This window comes from Chionomys nivalis, chromosome 1 (assembly GCF_950005125.1).
Source record: "Chionomys nivalis chromosome 1, mChiNiv1.1, whole genome shotgun sequence".
Lineage (NCBI taxonomy): Eukaryota > Metazoa > Chordata > Mammalia > Rodentia > Cricetidae > Chionomys > Chionomys nivalis.
In genome coordinates, this window is record NC_080086.1 from 24,465,107 (window position 1) to 24,482,324 (window position 17,218).

General features: G+C 47.6%; 1 protein-coding gene across 1 annotated transcript in view; it reads left to right on the forward strand.

Annotated features, from left to right (window-relative positions):
• The window catches only part of Galnt8 (polypeptide N-acetylgalactosaminyltransferase 8), a 41,150-nt gene extending 30,828 nt beyond the window's left edge, over positions 1-10,322 (forward strand). The window contains exons 7-11 of the mRNA XM_057761712.1: positions 639-824; positions 2,971-3,108; positions 3,496-3,591; positions 5,087-5,257; positions 10,182-10,322. Coding sequence (XP_057617695.1) covers positions 639-824; positions 2,971-3,108; positions 3,496-3,591; positions 5,087-5,257; positions 10,182-10,322 — 732 coding nt within the window. The remainder of the gene's footprint in view (positions 1-638; positions 825-2,970; positions 3,109-3,495; positions 3,592-5,086; positions 5,258-10,181) is intronic.
• The last annotated feature ends 6,896 nt before the right edge of the window (positions 10,323-17,218 follow it).

A 17,218-nucleotide genomic window follows, 5' to 3' on the forward strand; every position in this document is an offset into this window, starting at 1 on the left:
TGCATCTTGCATGCTAACAGAAAAGGATTATGGGAAGCTGGCTAGCGAATGGCTCAGGGTGTGGAGCCTCTGGTGTCTTGGGCTTTCTCATTCTGAGGAACAGGCAATCCCTTCTCTGAGCCTTTCCAGAAGGAGGTGGGACAGACAGAGCTGTTTGACACCAGGAGAGACGCAGTTTGACAGACTAGGTCGATTTATGCGAGACCTCTGGGAGGTGCTATTGAGGTGGGAATGGGAAGTGTGAAGTTTCCCAAGCTGGTTGTGGTGATCCTTGTCCCCAATCCAGCACTCAAGGAACTAAGGCTGGAAGACTGTAATGACGCTAATTCGGGCTAAATAGTGAGCTCCAGGCCAACTCAAGCTACAGAGTGAGACCCTGTCTCCAAAGGGGAGGGTCTCACTGGGCAGTGGTGGTGCACACCTTTAATCCCAGAACTTGGGAGGAAGAGGCAGGAGGATCTCTGTGAATTCAAGGTCAGCCTGGTCTACAAAGAAAGTTCCAGGTCAACCAGAGCTGTTACACCAGAGAAACCCTGCTCAAAAAAATCAGAGAGAGAGAGACGGGGGGGGGGGGCTTTGCCAGTTCATTGGCTGTAGGACCCTGTTATTGAAAAGGTGGCACTGTCCCTTGCCTGCAGGTATGGCAGTGTGGAGGGAAGATCGAGATCTTACCCTGCTCCCGGGTCGCGCACCTGGAAAGATCCCACAAGCCCTATGCCATGGACCCAGCGATTCCCCTGCGGCGGAACGCCCTGCGAGTGGCTGAAATCTGGATGGACAAACACAAATACATGGTTTACTTGGCCTGGAACATTCCTCTCGAGGTTGGTCATGCACTGAACAGAAGGAAAAATAAAAGAGGAGGAGGTGGCAGTAACGGTGGGGGATGAGAAGCTAGGGGTCAAACGAAGCATCCTAGGCTTGGTGGAGTAAGGTACGGTCCCCAGCGTGACTACAGTTCGCGGTCGGATGGACATATGACCCTGTGTCCAGGTACTTGATGTATTCAGTTTTAAAGGTGGGGTCTTCACAGTATCTGAAGCTGGCATAGAGCTCATGGTAATCCTGCCTCAGTTTCCTCAGTGACAGGAATATAAGTCTGAGCCCACATACTGGCTCATATATGAGTTCTTTAACCGTCAGAGTGCACCTCCAGGTTGTTTTGTGGATGAGGAAGCCCAGAGACAAAGAGAGGTGGAAAGAAATGATTGGAGATAACACTGGTGCAGACAGTGAGGAGCAGAGGCAAAACTCAGACATGTCTGTCTTCCAGATTCCGTGTTCTTCATTTGATAGTGAGAAGCTTTGAACACAGGGCCTTTTTGTCTTCCATTTTCCTCTGAAGTAGGGACTTGTGTAGCCCCGACTGGCTTTGAGGAGGACCCTGGGCTTCTGACCCTCCTACCTCCACTTCCTAAGGACCAGGATTATAAGCATGTGCCACCACACTTGATTTTATGCAGTGCTGGGGATCGAACCCAGGGCTTCACGTATGCAAGGCTAGCATTCTCCCCAGAGAGCAACATACCCAGGTCCAGACATTTGCTCTCTTAAGAGGGCACGGATAGGGCAGTGACATGGATGTATGGGAGGAGGTTCTGTAATATTGCTGGGTTCACATGAATAGGGGTGCTCTGAGATGAGCCCACTTTACCCCATCTGCCTGAGGCTGTGCTCTGTTTTCTCCTTGCCCTCTGGATCCTGTTTGTTGAGATGCGCTTGGCTCACAAAGACCGGTCACCTCTGTTGTAATAAGAGCGGCAGGGTTGCGTCCCCGGCACCCGGCCGCCCGCATGGCTTTACCAGAAATAATTACACGGAAACTGTATTCTTTTAATTACTGCCTGGCCCATTAGCTCCAGCCTCTTATTGGCTAGCTCTTACATATTGATCTAACCCATTTCTAATATTCTGTGTAGTACCACGAGCTGGCTTACCAGGGAAGATCTTAACCTGCGTCTGTCTGGAGTGGGAGAATCATGGCGACTCACTACTCGGCTTCTTTCTCCCAGCATTCTGTCTGTTTACTCCACCCACCAAAGGGCTGGCCTATAAATGGGCCAAGGCAGTTTCTTTATTAGTTAACCAATGAAAGCAACAGATAAGATACAAGAACCACCTCCATCACACCTCATTGACAAACTCCTCTTCATCCATCACAGGAGAAGTTTGGGGAGTCTCCAGAAAGCTTTGGAGGCTGTGGGATTAGCCTAGAAGGAAAGCCTAGAGACCAGGAGCTCGGTGTGGCTCAGGAACCACTAGATCGGGAGAAGATAAAAATGTGCAGAAATTCCTGAACCGCCTTCAGAGTTCAAAGTCATTAAAGTGGTTACTAAGATGTCAGAAGGCTCCTGCAGTTAGCTCCTGTTGGGAGAGGGAGTCTCCTGGTGTTCAGGCTCGCAGGCCTGGAGGGCAAATGAGCCCCCTCCCCATCATCCTTGGCTTTCTATCTCAGCAGCGTGGCATTCCAGTTGTGCCGGGCTGTAAAGGAAGTTCCCTAGGCCAATGAACTGAGTACCCTCAGAAACAGACCTCACAAGAATTCTGGGAAGGTGGTAGATACACACAGTTTCCGCATTTTCTTCTCTGTCTGCCTCCCTTCAGGGTGGTTCCTCACAAGCAACACTTCCGCAAAGTTCCAGTCACAGGCCAAAGCTTGGTACTGGAAGTTTCGTTTAAGTATTTTCTGGCCATCGTATTTTATATATCTTTGGTGCCATTGGCATCTCAAAACAGGAGAGATCAGTCATGAGCAACAGCTTGAGTGGCCCACACACAGGCTCTGTGAGGAGAAGAAGCTAGCCGGGGCATCCAGGGCTCCAGGCTTCTGCTTTCCCTGTGAATATGAGCTGTCAAGTTCACCTCTAGGTTCCGAGAAAACAGCCAGTGCCCACACAGTCCACAGCAACTGATGGGGTCAAGGGTGTTTTGAAGTCTAATGAGCGTATGCCACCCGTATTTTCTCTTCAGAACTCTGGGATCGACTACGGAGACATTTCTTCCAGAAAGGCACTCCGGGAGAAACTGAAATGCAAAACCTTTGACTGGTACCTGAAAACTATCTACCCGCTCCTGAAGCCAATGCCCAGCATCGTCTGCTATGGAAGGGTATGCTCTGGAAAGCCGCAGCTCAGATTAGAACTGTTTCATTGTAGAAAGACAAGGCTCGAAACCCAAAGCAGTCAAGGGGTCAAACCCCTCCGGCCCTAGTCTTTTCTTCCTTCTTGGTCCTGAGAAGCTTCCTTTCTTCTCTTTCTTCCCAACACCTTGTTATTTTTCTCTTCCACCTCTGTTCCCTTTGCAAATGCATCCCTTGCTTGACCCTCTTCGTTCCCCATCCCATGGTTGCCCACCCGCCTCTGAAATGGGCAGGATCAGATCGTCCTCTGCTGGTTGTGTTTTCTGTCCCCCCGTGGTATAACCCAAACCACAGGGCCTGCAGTGTCTTCTTTCTAAATTTCTTTTCCAACAGTGTGGTTATATTTTCTCCTTTAGATGAAAAATTCATTGGATGACAGCATTTGCTTGAACCGAGGACCTGTTCCAGGCAACTCCCTCGGAATGGAACCATGCCGTGAGTCCAGTGCACAGGTATCTCTCACTGGCCTCCCTGTCCAGGTAGTGGGTCTGTGCAGGTTCAGAGAACCTGTGCCATGGGTTGGGTTAGAGTTTCTGTATTGTTGAAGGGTGGGGAAGGCAGGAGATGAGCATTCTGGGCAATGTGTAAGCATGTCTTGTTCATTCAAAAACTACAACAGTGACCCACAGGGGCAGGGAGGGCAGGCAGAAGGGCTCTGCTGATGACATTCATCCTCCGGGTAACAGTCTTATGGGCAGTCTCCCCCATCACCTCTTTCCCTCTAAGCTTGTGGCTCTGCTATTCATTCTGATGTGTGCCTTGGACTTTGGACAAGCAAGCCCGCCTATGCTCCTGCAGAAGGAAGCAGGCCAGAGAAGAGAGGGAGAAGGAAGATCCCTTGCCTGTCAGCATAGACACGACACCAAGTGGAGAGTGTCTTTAGGGAACTTTGTCACTGAGAATGCAGAACAGTTGGAACCCTGAGTCACAAAGACCCATCCAAGCTTACTGAAGGTCTGTATCAGGTTAGGGATTTGAAGGAAGTCTGCTTCCCTGTGGCCAGCATCACTTGGGCTTCTATTGGTGGTGTCTTAACTTCAGTTGAGAGAGTTCTTCAAAGGTAAATCCTGTCCATTATCCATGCAAGTCATGATTCTTTTAGAGTCAAGTTCATCAGCTTTTCATCGCTGTGGTAGAATACCTGTGATCGACAACATAGAATCAAAAGATTTATTTTGGAACAAGGTACCAGTCTGTGGTTGCTTGGCTCCAATGCTGTGGGCCTCTGGTGAGGCAGAAAATCATATTCAGGTTGCTATGAGGGATGCAAGCATAGGAGGGGGTGGGGGAGAGACTATGGACAAGATGCAATCCCTAAGAACATGTTCTCAGTTCTTCTCTGACTGGTCCTCCTCCGTAACAATATCATCAAATTATGAATCCACAAAGGAGATGATGAATCCATTGATTAGATCGGCATGCCCAGGACCCAGTCATCTCTCAGTGATTGGATCCACTAACTGGCCATCAACCATCCAACCTATGAGCCTTAGGAAGGGCATGTTATAGCCCAGCCATCACAGAGCTCTGGGAGACAGGAAAGTGGGCTGAGTTGCCCTTTCTTATGTTTGCCCTTCTTGCTAGAATGTGCTAGGCCTGGTGGGTAAGGCAGTGAGCCCGGTATCCCAGGCTGTTCTTACTCTCCCGATGGCTAGGCCACCCATCTTCACGTCTTCCCCAATTTCCTGACGTTTCTATGCCCATGTATAGGGAGTAAACCTTGAAACTGGCCGTGAAGTCGCATCTCCTGAACACAGAACAATGGTTGAGAAGGAAAAATACTTAAGACTGCTGCGACTCCAGAGGACTCGAACTCAAATCCTACCCTAGGCGCTTTTAGAATGGTCCCAGCCCTCTCTTTAGCTAGCTAGGCTTTCGAGTGTGCAGTTTAATGACCGAGGCCTCCCCACTGACTGGGCCCAGCACGGTGTCCTTGCTCTGTTGTAGAATGTGTACTACCTCCTTTCTGGGGAGTTCTTTGTGGGGGAACTCATTGCAAAAGAAGACGCCCATGAACAGTACTGCCTGATGGACTCCGGCCTCGGGGAGGACCCCACATTGGAGCTGTGTTTGGAGGCGGCGAAACGGGGACAGCACATCTATTGGGATTTTCAGCAGGTGAGTAGCTTGGGTTTGAAAGGGCAGCTATGCAAATACAGCATGAAAGATCCAGGTTTGCTTGTATCTGTTGTGCTTTACGAAAATGACCTTGTGCGCTAGTGGGTAGGGAGAAAACTGCCCACACACATGCGCATGCACACACACACACATACACCAACAAAACTCCCTCAATCATTTCAGGATTTGTTGTACCACCGTCTGGTTGCTGTGTGTTGTTGCCTCATGGGTGATAGTTTCTGATCTATCAGAGGGGCACTTCATGAAGATTGCCTGGCAGTGGTCCGTCCTTAAGACAACAGAATACTTTGCATGAATGGAACTGGCTGTGAAGCTGGGTCTTTTGAATTACAGAGGAGTGGTTAAGAGAGAAAAATACTTCAGATTGCTGTGGTTCCAAAGAGTATGGGTTCAACCAGGTATCGTCACTTTTAGAAAGTTCCTACCCTTTCTGTAGCTAGTTTCCCTTATGTATAAAATGGGGACAAGAAAGATCTACTTTATGGGATTAAGTGAGATAGCATGTGACAAGCATTTGGCACATGCCCAGCAAGCAGGAACATTTGATTCATATGAGTCACTGCCTGTAATTTTATTAGTAATTAGTACAAGACTTAGAAGCACTGGGTGGAAACATGTAAAAAGCTCTTCCTTCAGTTGAATGCACACCTATAACCCTAACACTCTAGATGCAGAGGCAGAAAGATTACCAAAAGCTCAAGGCCAGCCTGGTCTATGTGGTGCTTTCAAGGCTGGCCTAGGGCTATACAGTGAAACCTTTCCTCAAAGAATAAACAAAGCTCCTTCTTTGACATCAACATTGAATGACCACAACAGAGTGGAGAAAATTTGCCAGAAGTCCTGTGACTCCTCCCCATCCGCTCTTCTGTTTCTATTCAGAAAATGGCAGGCCTCCCAGGGCATATCAAGTTGTAATAAGACTAAGTACCTCCCCTTGTATTAAGGCTGGGCAAGGCAACCCAATATGGGGAATAGGGGCCCAAAAGCCAGCAAGAGAATCAGAGACAACCTCTGCTCCCACTGTCAGGAACCCACAACTGTCACATGTATGCAGAGTGCCTAGGTCAGTCCCATGTAGGCTCCCTGGTTGTTGGTTTGGTCTCTGTGAGCTCCTTTCTTTGAGTGCAGGTTGGTTGTTTCTGTGGGTTTTCTTGTGATGACCTTGACCCTTCTGGCTCCTACTTCTTCCTCTCTCTTCAGCGGGATTCCCTGATCTCAGCCTAATGTTTGACCGTGGCTCTCTGCATCTGTTTCCTTCAGTTGCTGCATGAAGCCTCTCTGATGACTGTTGGGCTAGGCACCTATCCTGGTCTAGCCTGAGACCCATGCCAGGAGAGTGAGCTCACCCCTGACACTACCTAGAGCCAGACACCTAGGATAGAAGCAAACATGACTGGTTTTGCTTTGTTTTTAAGAGTTTGCTGTCAGCTATGGAAATCCCTTTGGGGAAAAACATGTGAAAAACAACTTCAGAGGTTTTACAGTCTCCCTGAACTATAATATTGACTTTGAGGAGAAGGGAGAAGGGAAGGAGGAGGGGTGGGGAAAAAAGAGAGGTGAGGAGGAACACTCTGAGCTCTGATGATGGTGAGTGGCCAGACTCCCTTAAGCCCTATGCAGGCATCATTTTCCTCACCAATACCAGAAAAAGTATCCCTGTGGGCCCAGGCAGTCCTTCCTTCAGGGAGCCTTCCGTGACCCCTAAGAGCAGGGTGGTACTTCTCTACGTACTTAAGGTTCCTTTAATCCTTGCCTCATTGTCTCTTAGAATAATGTTTACTCAAACTTCGCTTTTTTGAGACAGGACCTCACTCTGTGGATGTGTGGGCCTAGCAACCCTCAGCCTCCAGAGTTCTGGGATTATAGGTGTGAACTACTATGCCTGACCTCCCTCACCTGCCTCTTTCCACCTCATTGCAACAACCTGTAAAGCCAGGGCCTGACTGGGTTTTGTCTGTTGTCTGTTACTCTGTGGTGACAGCATCTGGAACATGGCAGGCATCTGACAAGGGCTTGAGGACCAAGTGTAAGATTGTTGCCCTTCGGGTAGCAGCTTGGCGAGGTGGAGGAGGACCAGGATTATACTGCCTTCCCTAAGCAGAAGAACCTTGTCAACTCTTCATCACTATGACAAGGACCTGAGATAGTCAATTCATAACAGGAGAGCATTTGCATTGGTTCTGTCTAGTTCCTGATTCATTGTCCTCACGGTTGGAGACCTGTAGTTAGTCAGCACATCATGGCGGGAACACATGGTGAATCAATACACACTTAGATCATGAGCCAAAGAGCAGAAGAGAGAGAGGACAGCCTTGGGCTCTCACCCAATAACTGGAGACCTATCTCTAAGTAGTTTCCACCAACTCCTAATAGTGCCATACTGAGGAACAAGGCCTTGAGGAATGTTCCAGACCCTAGTGATACTGAGGAGTTGCTGGGGAAGTGGTTCTGAGACCAGGAGCTAGGACATGGGAGTAGGGAAGGACTTCTTACCAGGCCAGTGGGTTTAGGGGCCCTGCAAGATCAGACTGTCTTGAACTGTCATGGCTTCTCTAGGCAATGGGAGTCACCAGGCCCAGCTTGTAGCAGGTCTAGTGTACCATGGGATTTTAAACCCTCAATGGACTTGTTACTTCATGTACAAGTCTAACAATGCTGAACCATTAATTTTATCAGGTCTTTTATGGCTTAATAAATTGAATTTCCTTACCCACTGAAGACTATGTTCATAAATCACTCCCAGTATTTAACTTTAAATTTAATGATCCTTAATCTCCTAAGTGTTTACAAAGTACAATCTGAACATGAAGTCACAAATTCAATTATTTGATGACACATCTTAAAATTGGCATGGCAATGTTAATTAGTAAGATGTTGACTTTTCTTAAACAGTGCATTCGTCCTGGTAGCATTCTTTGGGAATGTGTTGAGTTTCCTTAAAGTCATATTTTATGACAAAGCTTCTGGAATTAAAGATACTGTTTGTCCTAAAGAAATAAGTATTAAGTATTCAAACATTTGGAAAGTTGTCTTCCCAAGAGGATTTTGGAAGATGGGTGTATTATTAGTGACTTTTCTCGGTATTGTGCCAAAATGTTTAACAAAAGCAGCTTAAGGCAGGAAGGGTGTCCTTTGGCTCATGGTTTGAGGGTGTACAGTCTGCCATGGTGAAGAAGGCAATGCCAATGCAGGAATTTGGTGAGTGCTGCCTTCTCCCTTTTCCCCTCTTTATTCAGCCTCAGATCCCAGCTCAGGGGATGGTGCCATCCAAATTTAACATGGGTCTTCCTTGATTAACTTTCCTGAAGAACCCAAGAGTGTATCTCCTAGGTGATTCCAAACCCAGTGAGGTCAACGGGAAGATAAGTCATTGTGTCTCCTACTCATTGAGGTTGACTAAAGAAGAGATGCTTTTATCTGAGTGGAAGGCCTAGCCTGCAGGACAACAGGACATTCTGTCTGCCACTCTGAGGCTGAATCCAGTTCTGTTTATGACCTCTGTGACAAGAACTCGGCAAGTTAAAGAGGAAGGTGATTGGGTGGTTCCTGGCCTAATGCCTAATGCTAAATTCATTTGAGTCAATTCCTTCTCTCCAGTCCTTTCCTATCCATGTTTGATCCTAGAAGCAGAAATGTTCAGATATAAGAACAATATTTTGTTGGATGCCCAGGATCTTCTACCCTATTTACTTTGTAGACCCAACTTACACATTGCTCTACTAAAAAGTTCCCAAAGAACTGAGAGGCAGCTGTGGTTACTTGCTCTGTTTACTTCTGCTCTCATGAGTCTGAGTCTTGAGTCATTCAGAGGAGGCTGTGACCTCTGAGGAGCACAAGGGAGCCAGTGTGGGCACTTAGAACAGACCCTCTCCAGGAGAGGATTGGTCTTGAGACACGTGGGCATTCATGTGAGGAGCCTGGCATCCGGGGCAAAGCTGCGGAGGGAGGGGTGAGGTGAAGAGGGCAGCACAAGACCCAGAGGGGGCTTCTGGAAGTGGTAGGAGGAGCAGATGGCACCAGTGACTGAGGGGTGCAAGGGGCAGCGTCCAAGGGATGTGTGAAGTGCAGAAGCGAGAACGCCCTTGGAAAGACAAGGAATACAAAGGGAAGGGTCTGGAGAGCACACAGACTACCAGGTTTCCAATTGCTCAGCTGTGGCCATAAGAAGGAAGGAACTGAGTGGGGTGAGAGAGGCTGTAGGAGAAAAAGAAGGATCAGCTTCCCTCCCTCCCTCCCTCCCTCCCTCCCTCCCTCCCTCCCTCCCTCTCTCCCTCCCTCCCAGACAGAACAGGGAAGGAGTACACAAAGGTGGCCTTAGATCTGCCATACAACTTCCGTGTATCTGGCAGAGGATCCTCAAGGAACAGTGACCCCAATTCCAGCCTTCACGTGACTTCTAAACCCATTTTAGAGACATGGAAATCAGACTCACAAAGGTCATGGAAGTTGCCTAAGGTCCCGGGTGTGTATCTGGGAAGTGAGGCCTCTACCTCAATTCTGCAGTAACGCCCAATGAACGGTGATGGGAAGGTACCACTGGGAGGGGTAAGGTAAATGGGCTGAGACTCCTGTGCCGTTTCTGCTCCCTCTGTAAAGATGAAGGGGACAACAGGAAGAACGGTTCTGAGGGGTTCTGTGGGCTCAAGGGTGGGGAAGTTCAAAGTCGGGCAAGTGGCAGAGGGATATGTCATGCAGGATGCAGCCATGATCCCCAGCTGAGCGCAGGACTGGGCTTTTACCCCTGAGAGACACCATAGTGACAGCTGCCAAGCTCATACACACAGCTGGGCAGAGATCTGTAGGCAGGCTACCTCTACTCTTTGCTTCTCTTTCTCCAGCTGGGCGAGGGGATGTGCTGCCCAGGAGGATACATAAACACCTTGACTTTGTCTCTTCCATCTAGGGAAAACCCATCAGAAACAGGAATACCGCACGGTGTCTGGAGATCAGGAAGGACCCCTCAGGTCCCTACAGGCTTGCGTTAGTGAACTGTACCCAACAAATATGGAAAATACAACATATAGGCAGAAACTGGGGTCACTAATAGCCAGTGAGCCCCAGAGATGTGGATTTGGGGGACCTGTTTCTAAGGTTGGAACGGTGTCTAGCCACAGTGCTTTTCCATACTGGGGAAAGATGAGAGACAGATGTGGTTGTCTGCTGTGACTTCAGCATGCCGTTCACAGAGGTGAGGCTTGAGCACACGTGGGAGTGTCTGCTGGGGAGAGCGAAGGAAACTCGGAAGCCTAGTCCCCAGATCGCCTTGAGAGATCGTGATATGCATCGAGCGCCATTCTGGGAAACCTCTCAAAATAGCCAGCATTGTCTGCCTGCACTGTGGAGCCAGTGAGAGGGATGAAAGTTGATCTGTGGTTCCCACCAACGCTGTTTAGCCTTCACTCCCGACAGCTACTACAGCTGCCTGGCCCCCATCTCTTCCCTGGTCATCTGTTCCCCTCCCCAGACTGTGCTGGGTTGGGCCACATGAGAAGCTGGATCCTCTTCATTCCAGAAGCCTGACAGCTACCCAGGTGGCCTCAATTCCCTCCCTGTCTGGACCGTTCCAAAAGAGGCAGCAGACATACAAGTGACTTTCTCTAATCCCTCTACCACATCTTCAGTGTAGGTGCCTCTGGAGAGCCAGTCTCTCCCACTGTGGCGTGCTCACATAGGTGGGAGAAAGCAGAGGATCCTGTGTGTGTGTGCTGGAGGCTCCTGGGGTCTCCTACAGAGTGGCCAAAAGACACACCAGCCTCAGCAGCATGGAAAGGCATTTGGCTCCATTCCCAGTGGAGAGCCAACTTAAGGTAGAGGAAGGAAACTTTCCACTCGGGTTGGCAAATGACAAATAGTACATAGCACGCAGCACATTGTGTGGGCCGGGATGTGGGAAGCAGGTCATCTCACACACCCGTCTCAGGGCTTCAAACTGGTGCCAGCTTCCTGGTGGGCTAATTGGCAAGCCCTAAAAATAGTACATGTGCATTTTTTCTTTGTGCCAAGAGTTCCACCTCTAGAAATTTACCTCCAAAGTTATGAAAACGGGCTGCCAAGACGACGTAGAGGGTAAAGGCATTTCTGCCAAGCCTGGCAACCCGAGTTTGTTCCCAGGAAACTGCACAGTGAAAGTAGCGAACTGGTTCCGGAAAGCTGTACTCTGACCATCCACATGTGTGTACACACAACAATACACTGACACAGTAGACATGCATGAGATACAAAAACAAATGCAAAGGAAAAATAGTGAGAAATATTCATGTGCAGAGCAATCCCTTGCTGCATCGATTCTAAGTGGAAAATGCTGGAGGTGAACAACATGCTGAGCATCCGAGTGGTCAGAGACATCCACCCCGCGGACTGGCTGTGCAGCTGTGGAAACCGGCAACAACATCTGTGACTGATGTGGAGGAGGAGGAGGAGGAGGAGGAGGAGAGAAGGAGGAGGAGGAGGAAGAAGAAAAAGAGGAGGAGGAGGAAGAAGAGGAAGGAGTGCCTTGCAGATACCTTTTGGTTAAAATGGAGGGGGGACTTGTAATATTCACTTTTACACAAGAAAAACAAAACAAAACACAAAGCCTAAAGCTGGATGTGGAGGCTCCTAATTGTGATCCCAGCACCTGAAAGGGTGAGGCAGGAGGATTGGGAGTTTGACGGCAGTTTGAGCTATGCAACAGATCCTGTATAGAAAAGAACAGGGAGAAAAAACAAAGAAGACTCAAGGAGAAGCTAATGAAATATGGTGGCAGCTGGCAATGTGGTGTAAAGGACTGGGGTAGAAACAGAACAGGAGGATTGTGGGAATGTGTGTCCCAGGCAACACTCCTCTAAATACATGTTTATGTAGCTCTGACATTTAGAGCAATGCCTCAAAATTAAATTTTCAAAATTAAATTACATAAAACACAGACAAAAACCGCAAATGGATTGTAAACAAAAAATGAATCTCACATATTTTATATTTCTATTGTTTGCTTAACTTGCATGTGTGCGTGTGTGTGTGCGTGCATGCATGCATGAGCATGTTGTTTGTTTTAAGACAAAGACTAGCCTAAAACTGGTTATATAGTCAAGGCTGGCTTTGAACTCCTGATCTTCTTGCTTGAACCTCCCAAGTACCAGAAGTGCAGCTGTGGACCATGACGCCCAGCTTAGATCTAATTTCTAAATATTTTTTCCAATAAAAGGAATTAGGAAATTAGGGTTCCTTAGGAGTCACCAACTCTTGGCTAGTGCTAGGACATATTCCTGTGTTGAAAGTAAAAAAAAAAAAAATGCTGAAAGAAGGATGAAGTGAAGACGGAGAGATCTGACACTTATAAAAACTTCCCACAGCAATGAACTGCCACAAATCATAGCAGCCGGAGTGAAGGAGTCTCCACTGGCAATGTTAGGGACTGTGTGAGCATTGTAGTCAATCAGACATTAAAGTCAATTTAACAATAGATGATACCACAGAATAAGCTAAAAACCCACAAGTCGTTTCAAATGAATGCATGAATGAGAAATGAGCGCCCCCTTCATGGTAGAAGGTTGGCTAATTAATATTGAAATGATCGTGAATTAGAAAGTTACCATCTGGCACCCACGGTAGCTGGAATTCTCTCAGGCAAGAATTGTCATCAATGGACAAAAACTAGTGAGCGCTGAGATAGGATACACATATGGTGACAAAGAGACTGCCCAGAAGATGCGTACTAATTCCAGAGGGAAAGCTGAGAAACCTGGCAGGCCTTAACTCAGTAACCAGCCTCAACATCAGTGGTTGCTGTACAGCTGCATATCATACGCTTCCCAGCATCAGGAACCCAGGATACAGAGCCTTGGGAATCTTGAGAAAGCTTAATAAATCACAAATGAGGGATGTTACCTAAGACAGTCTGGTCTGATGAGGGGGTGCACGTTTGTAATCCCACACTCAAGAGGCTAAAGTAGGAGGATTGTCGGTGGGTGCTGCATGTTGGTGTAGCATAGTAAGACCCTGTCCCAAAACAAAACAAGATGGCCATAACAAAGCAAGATACATGCTTCAAAATGTCAAAGTCCTCCACCCCACAAAAGCCCACAAAAGATTATGGAGCCTTCATATTAACATAGACTAAAGACATGATGATGTGATGGAGGAAGGTCATTGGTTAATTAATGAAGAAAGTGCTTGACCTGATAGGTTAGAACATAGGTGGGTGGAGTAAACAGAACAGAATGCTGGGAGGAAGAGGAAGTGAGCTCAGACGCCATGCCTCTCCTCTCCAGGGCAGATGCGATGAAGCTCCGACCCAAGATGGACGCAGGTTAGAATCTTCCTGGAGGGTCACCACCTCGTGGTGCTACACACATTAATGGAGGTGGGTTGATAAGGATGTGAGAGTTGGCCAGTAGGAGGCTGGAGCTAATAGGTCAAGCAGTGTTTAAAAGAATACAATTTGTGTGTTGTTATTTCGGGTATAAAGCTAGCTGGTGGACGGGATCCCGCAGCTCCTTCAACAGTGATGCATCTAGTGGTCCTATACAAGACCCTAGACTGGGGGTGGGATGCTCTCCCTCTGCCCAGAGCAGCCATGGGTGACTGGTGGCGTTTGAATGGGGTAGTGCTGTGTTTACACTCTTTTCCTGCTCTGAATGCGGTCCTTTTCTATCAAAGTGTCCTTGATTTTATGAACTATCCACTGACTGTATTGATGGGACACCGTCTCTGAGATTTTTATGTGTGGGGATAAACGATAACTCCACTGGTAGGTTGCTAGAGCCAAGGGTGACAAGGAGGCAAAGGTGGTGGTGACACATGGTCACCTCTATGGATGGATGGCGAAGGACATGCAAGGATTCTTTGTGCTCCACTTGTGACTTTCCTTTAAGCCTGAAATGGTTTCAAAATAAAACGATTTTAACAAATTCCAGCACAAATTGCCCCATCTATGTAGATAGGCATTCCTTTTCTGTGGTTTTGTTGCCTACATATTTGATTTCTTGGGGGTCAAGTGGTTCAAAAGCATTAGATGGAAAATTCTAGAAATAACTCACAATTTTAAATAATTTGGTCTGAAAGCTACAATAATAACCTGCCTGCAAGATAGGTCTGAGAAACGGTCTTCTTACAGAAGGTGGTGATTAATACAGAGACCCACAACTGGGGAACAAGGAAACAGCAAGAGACTTTGGAGTGCTCAGTCCCAAGTAGGACCATATTCCTCTTTTAAGGCTCAGAAGAGGGAAGAGCAAAAGGCTGTAAAAGCTGGAGGGGTGGTGGTGGAAGACTTCAAGGAAACAGCATTTCCAGACAACCAAGCAGATGAACACGTGCTCACAGAGACTGTGGCAGCATGTGTGCTCAATCCTGCCTGAAATCCCAGCACAGAGGAGAAGCCTGGGCACAGGGTCCTCTGTGGTCTATTCAGACTGGTAGCTATGGGAGAGGGAAAATCAGTTCTCTTCAATGGAGTGACACTGCGGGGTAGATTTATCAACCACATTCCAGGGCCGGCCCCATGCTCCCGGGTAGTTAGTCAACACAAATCAGACAGCCTTGTTTTCCTTTTTATGTAGGTATTTTGTTTGTTTATTTTTTTTAAGAAAGAGAACATGAAGTTGAGTGGGTAGGGGAATAAGGTAGGAGTTGTGGGAGGGGAAGGATATAATCAAAATCTATTATGTAAAATTATCAAAGAATAAATAGAAACATTAAAAAGTAAGTTGGGACTGAGGAGATGGCTCATAAGGACCTGTGTTCGGGACCCCAGAACTCATTTAAAAAGCCAGGAGTGGTGATGCATGCTTGTAACCTCAGAGTTTAGGGGAAGAGACAAACAAATCCAGGGGGCTTCTTGGCCAGCCGTCCTAGCCAAAATAGAGAGTTCCAGACTCAATGAGAGAATCTGCCTCAAAGACAAGGTGGGGAGTAACAGAAAAAGACATGTTAGTCCATGGAGCCTTCCTGCCCCCTCACAGGCGTCACGCAAACACACACACACACACACACACACACACACACACACACACACACCACCGAGGGGGGGCCAGAGACAGAGGAAAGAAAAAAATTAAAAAGAAAATTAACTTTATTGAGTTTGTTGTTGTAATTTCTCTACTTTATTATTAAGTTATTGCTCTTGCTACTTCTAATTCAAAAATTCAGCTTTATCATAACTGCATCTCTAATAAGGAAAAACCATGAGTATATAGGGTCTGCCACTACCCACTGCTCCCAGGAACCTGCCTGTGAAGTGTCCCTCTTGGCTGTGGCCATGGAAACAACATCTGAACCTAACTTCAGTGTCTATCACTTGTAACAGGAAACCTGCACCTCTCCCACGAGCATAGCTAATGTGACAAATGGCTTTGTAGGCTCTGGCTTTCCCTGCAGCTCTGATATGCAGGGCAGGATGGGGACTTGCTTGCCTCCTTTGGCATCTCACTTGGCATTCCATAGGTTCTTGAGAGGTCCATACCTCTGCGGTGTGGTCTATTTCCAACGTCATCCGTCAAGGAGCCGTGAAGGTCATTTCATTGGCTGACTTCAGTCTGACCACATTAATGATTCATGGATTCTTCTCTTTCTGAGTTTTGGGGATGCTGGCGCAGATATGGCAGGTTAACCACTGCTCACCTGGGAGTAAAACAGCCACAAAACCCTGGCAGAGAAAGAATTCCTGGGTTCCCCTGGGATTCTGCAGCAGTGACCTTGCCATGCTCTCTCAGATGGCCAGACGGTGATGCTCCCAGGAGTGTCTTGAAATGTCCACTGTCTTCCCTGTCCTATCTCAACTCTGGGTTTTCATATACTGTCACTGATGTAACCTCTTTGGGTTCCGGGTTAAAGCCCTGCCAAACACCTCCAAGAAACTATAATCATGCAAGGTACAGGTAGCAGGCTCAGCTCCTCTTTCCAGTCCAAACTAGCTTTTTCTTCACTCTGTAACCCATCAGACCTTGAACTTGTAATCCTGCCTTGGCGCTCTAAGTTGCTGGGGTGGGAGTACAGGTGCACCTACCAGCTCCTTTGCTGTCCTTCTTTTCTCTCCTCTTCTCCCCTTCCCCCTTTTTTTGGGGTGGTGTGGTGTGGTGTGGTGGTGATGGGCTGGTGGATGATGTAGCCCTGACTGACTGGGAACTTGCTATGTAGGTAAGGGTGTCTTCAAATTTGTGGAGGTCCTCTTGCCTCTCTCTACCTTCTGAACGCTACGATTGCAGGCATTAGCCATGACGTCAGACTTTTCTTCCACTTTTAAAAGCTTTCGATTAGCCTCTTAAATGAGTTGCTGGCCCTGCTTCTGGTACATGGCTATCCAGAATTAAACTGAAGGAATGGAGCTCATGCTTTCCTGTCTTCACAGGGCCTGGGACCTGGGGCCTAAATGTGCTGTTGTGGTATCAAGGCTGCTTCTCTCCTTCCAGAGGCTACACGGTACCCCTCTGGGCTTGACTAGTCCTGTCTTGAGTAGTCCTCCTATGAGAAAATTCCTTCCCAGAATGCAAAGGAAATTCCTATTTTTTCAAATCCCAAATCCCAAGAAAAAAATCAGTGGAATAGTGAGAAAACAGGAAAAATGTTGCAGCGTTTCTTCGAGAGTTAAAACCTCACACGTGGGACGATATGTTGAGCTTTTGAAGGAAGCAGATGTGTCAAATAGCACAGGAGAGCAGGAAACAGACACACTCCAAAATTAAGGTCGATATTTTCAGAATCCAGGACAGGAGCATGAAGAGAAAAAGCAATCACGACGGCTGGCATCAGCTGTTCTTCCTTCTGTGTGTTCAGCATCTCCATGATGTGAACATTTGTGCTCATTTGTCCCCTCCACATGTATGTGCAGCATCTCCATGATGTGAACATGCATGCTCATCGGTCCCCTCCACATGTGTGTGCAGCATCTCCATGATGTGAACATGCATGCTCATCTGTCCCCTCCACATGTGTGTGCAGCAAGCATCTCCATGATGTGAACGT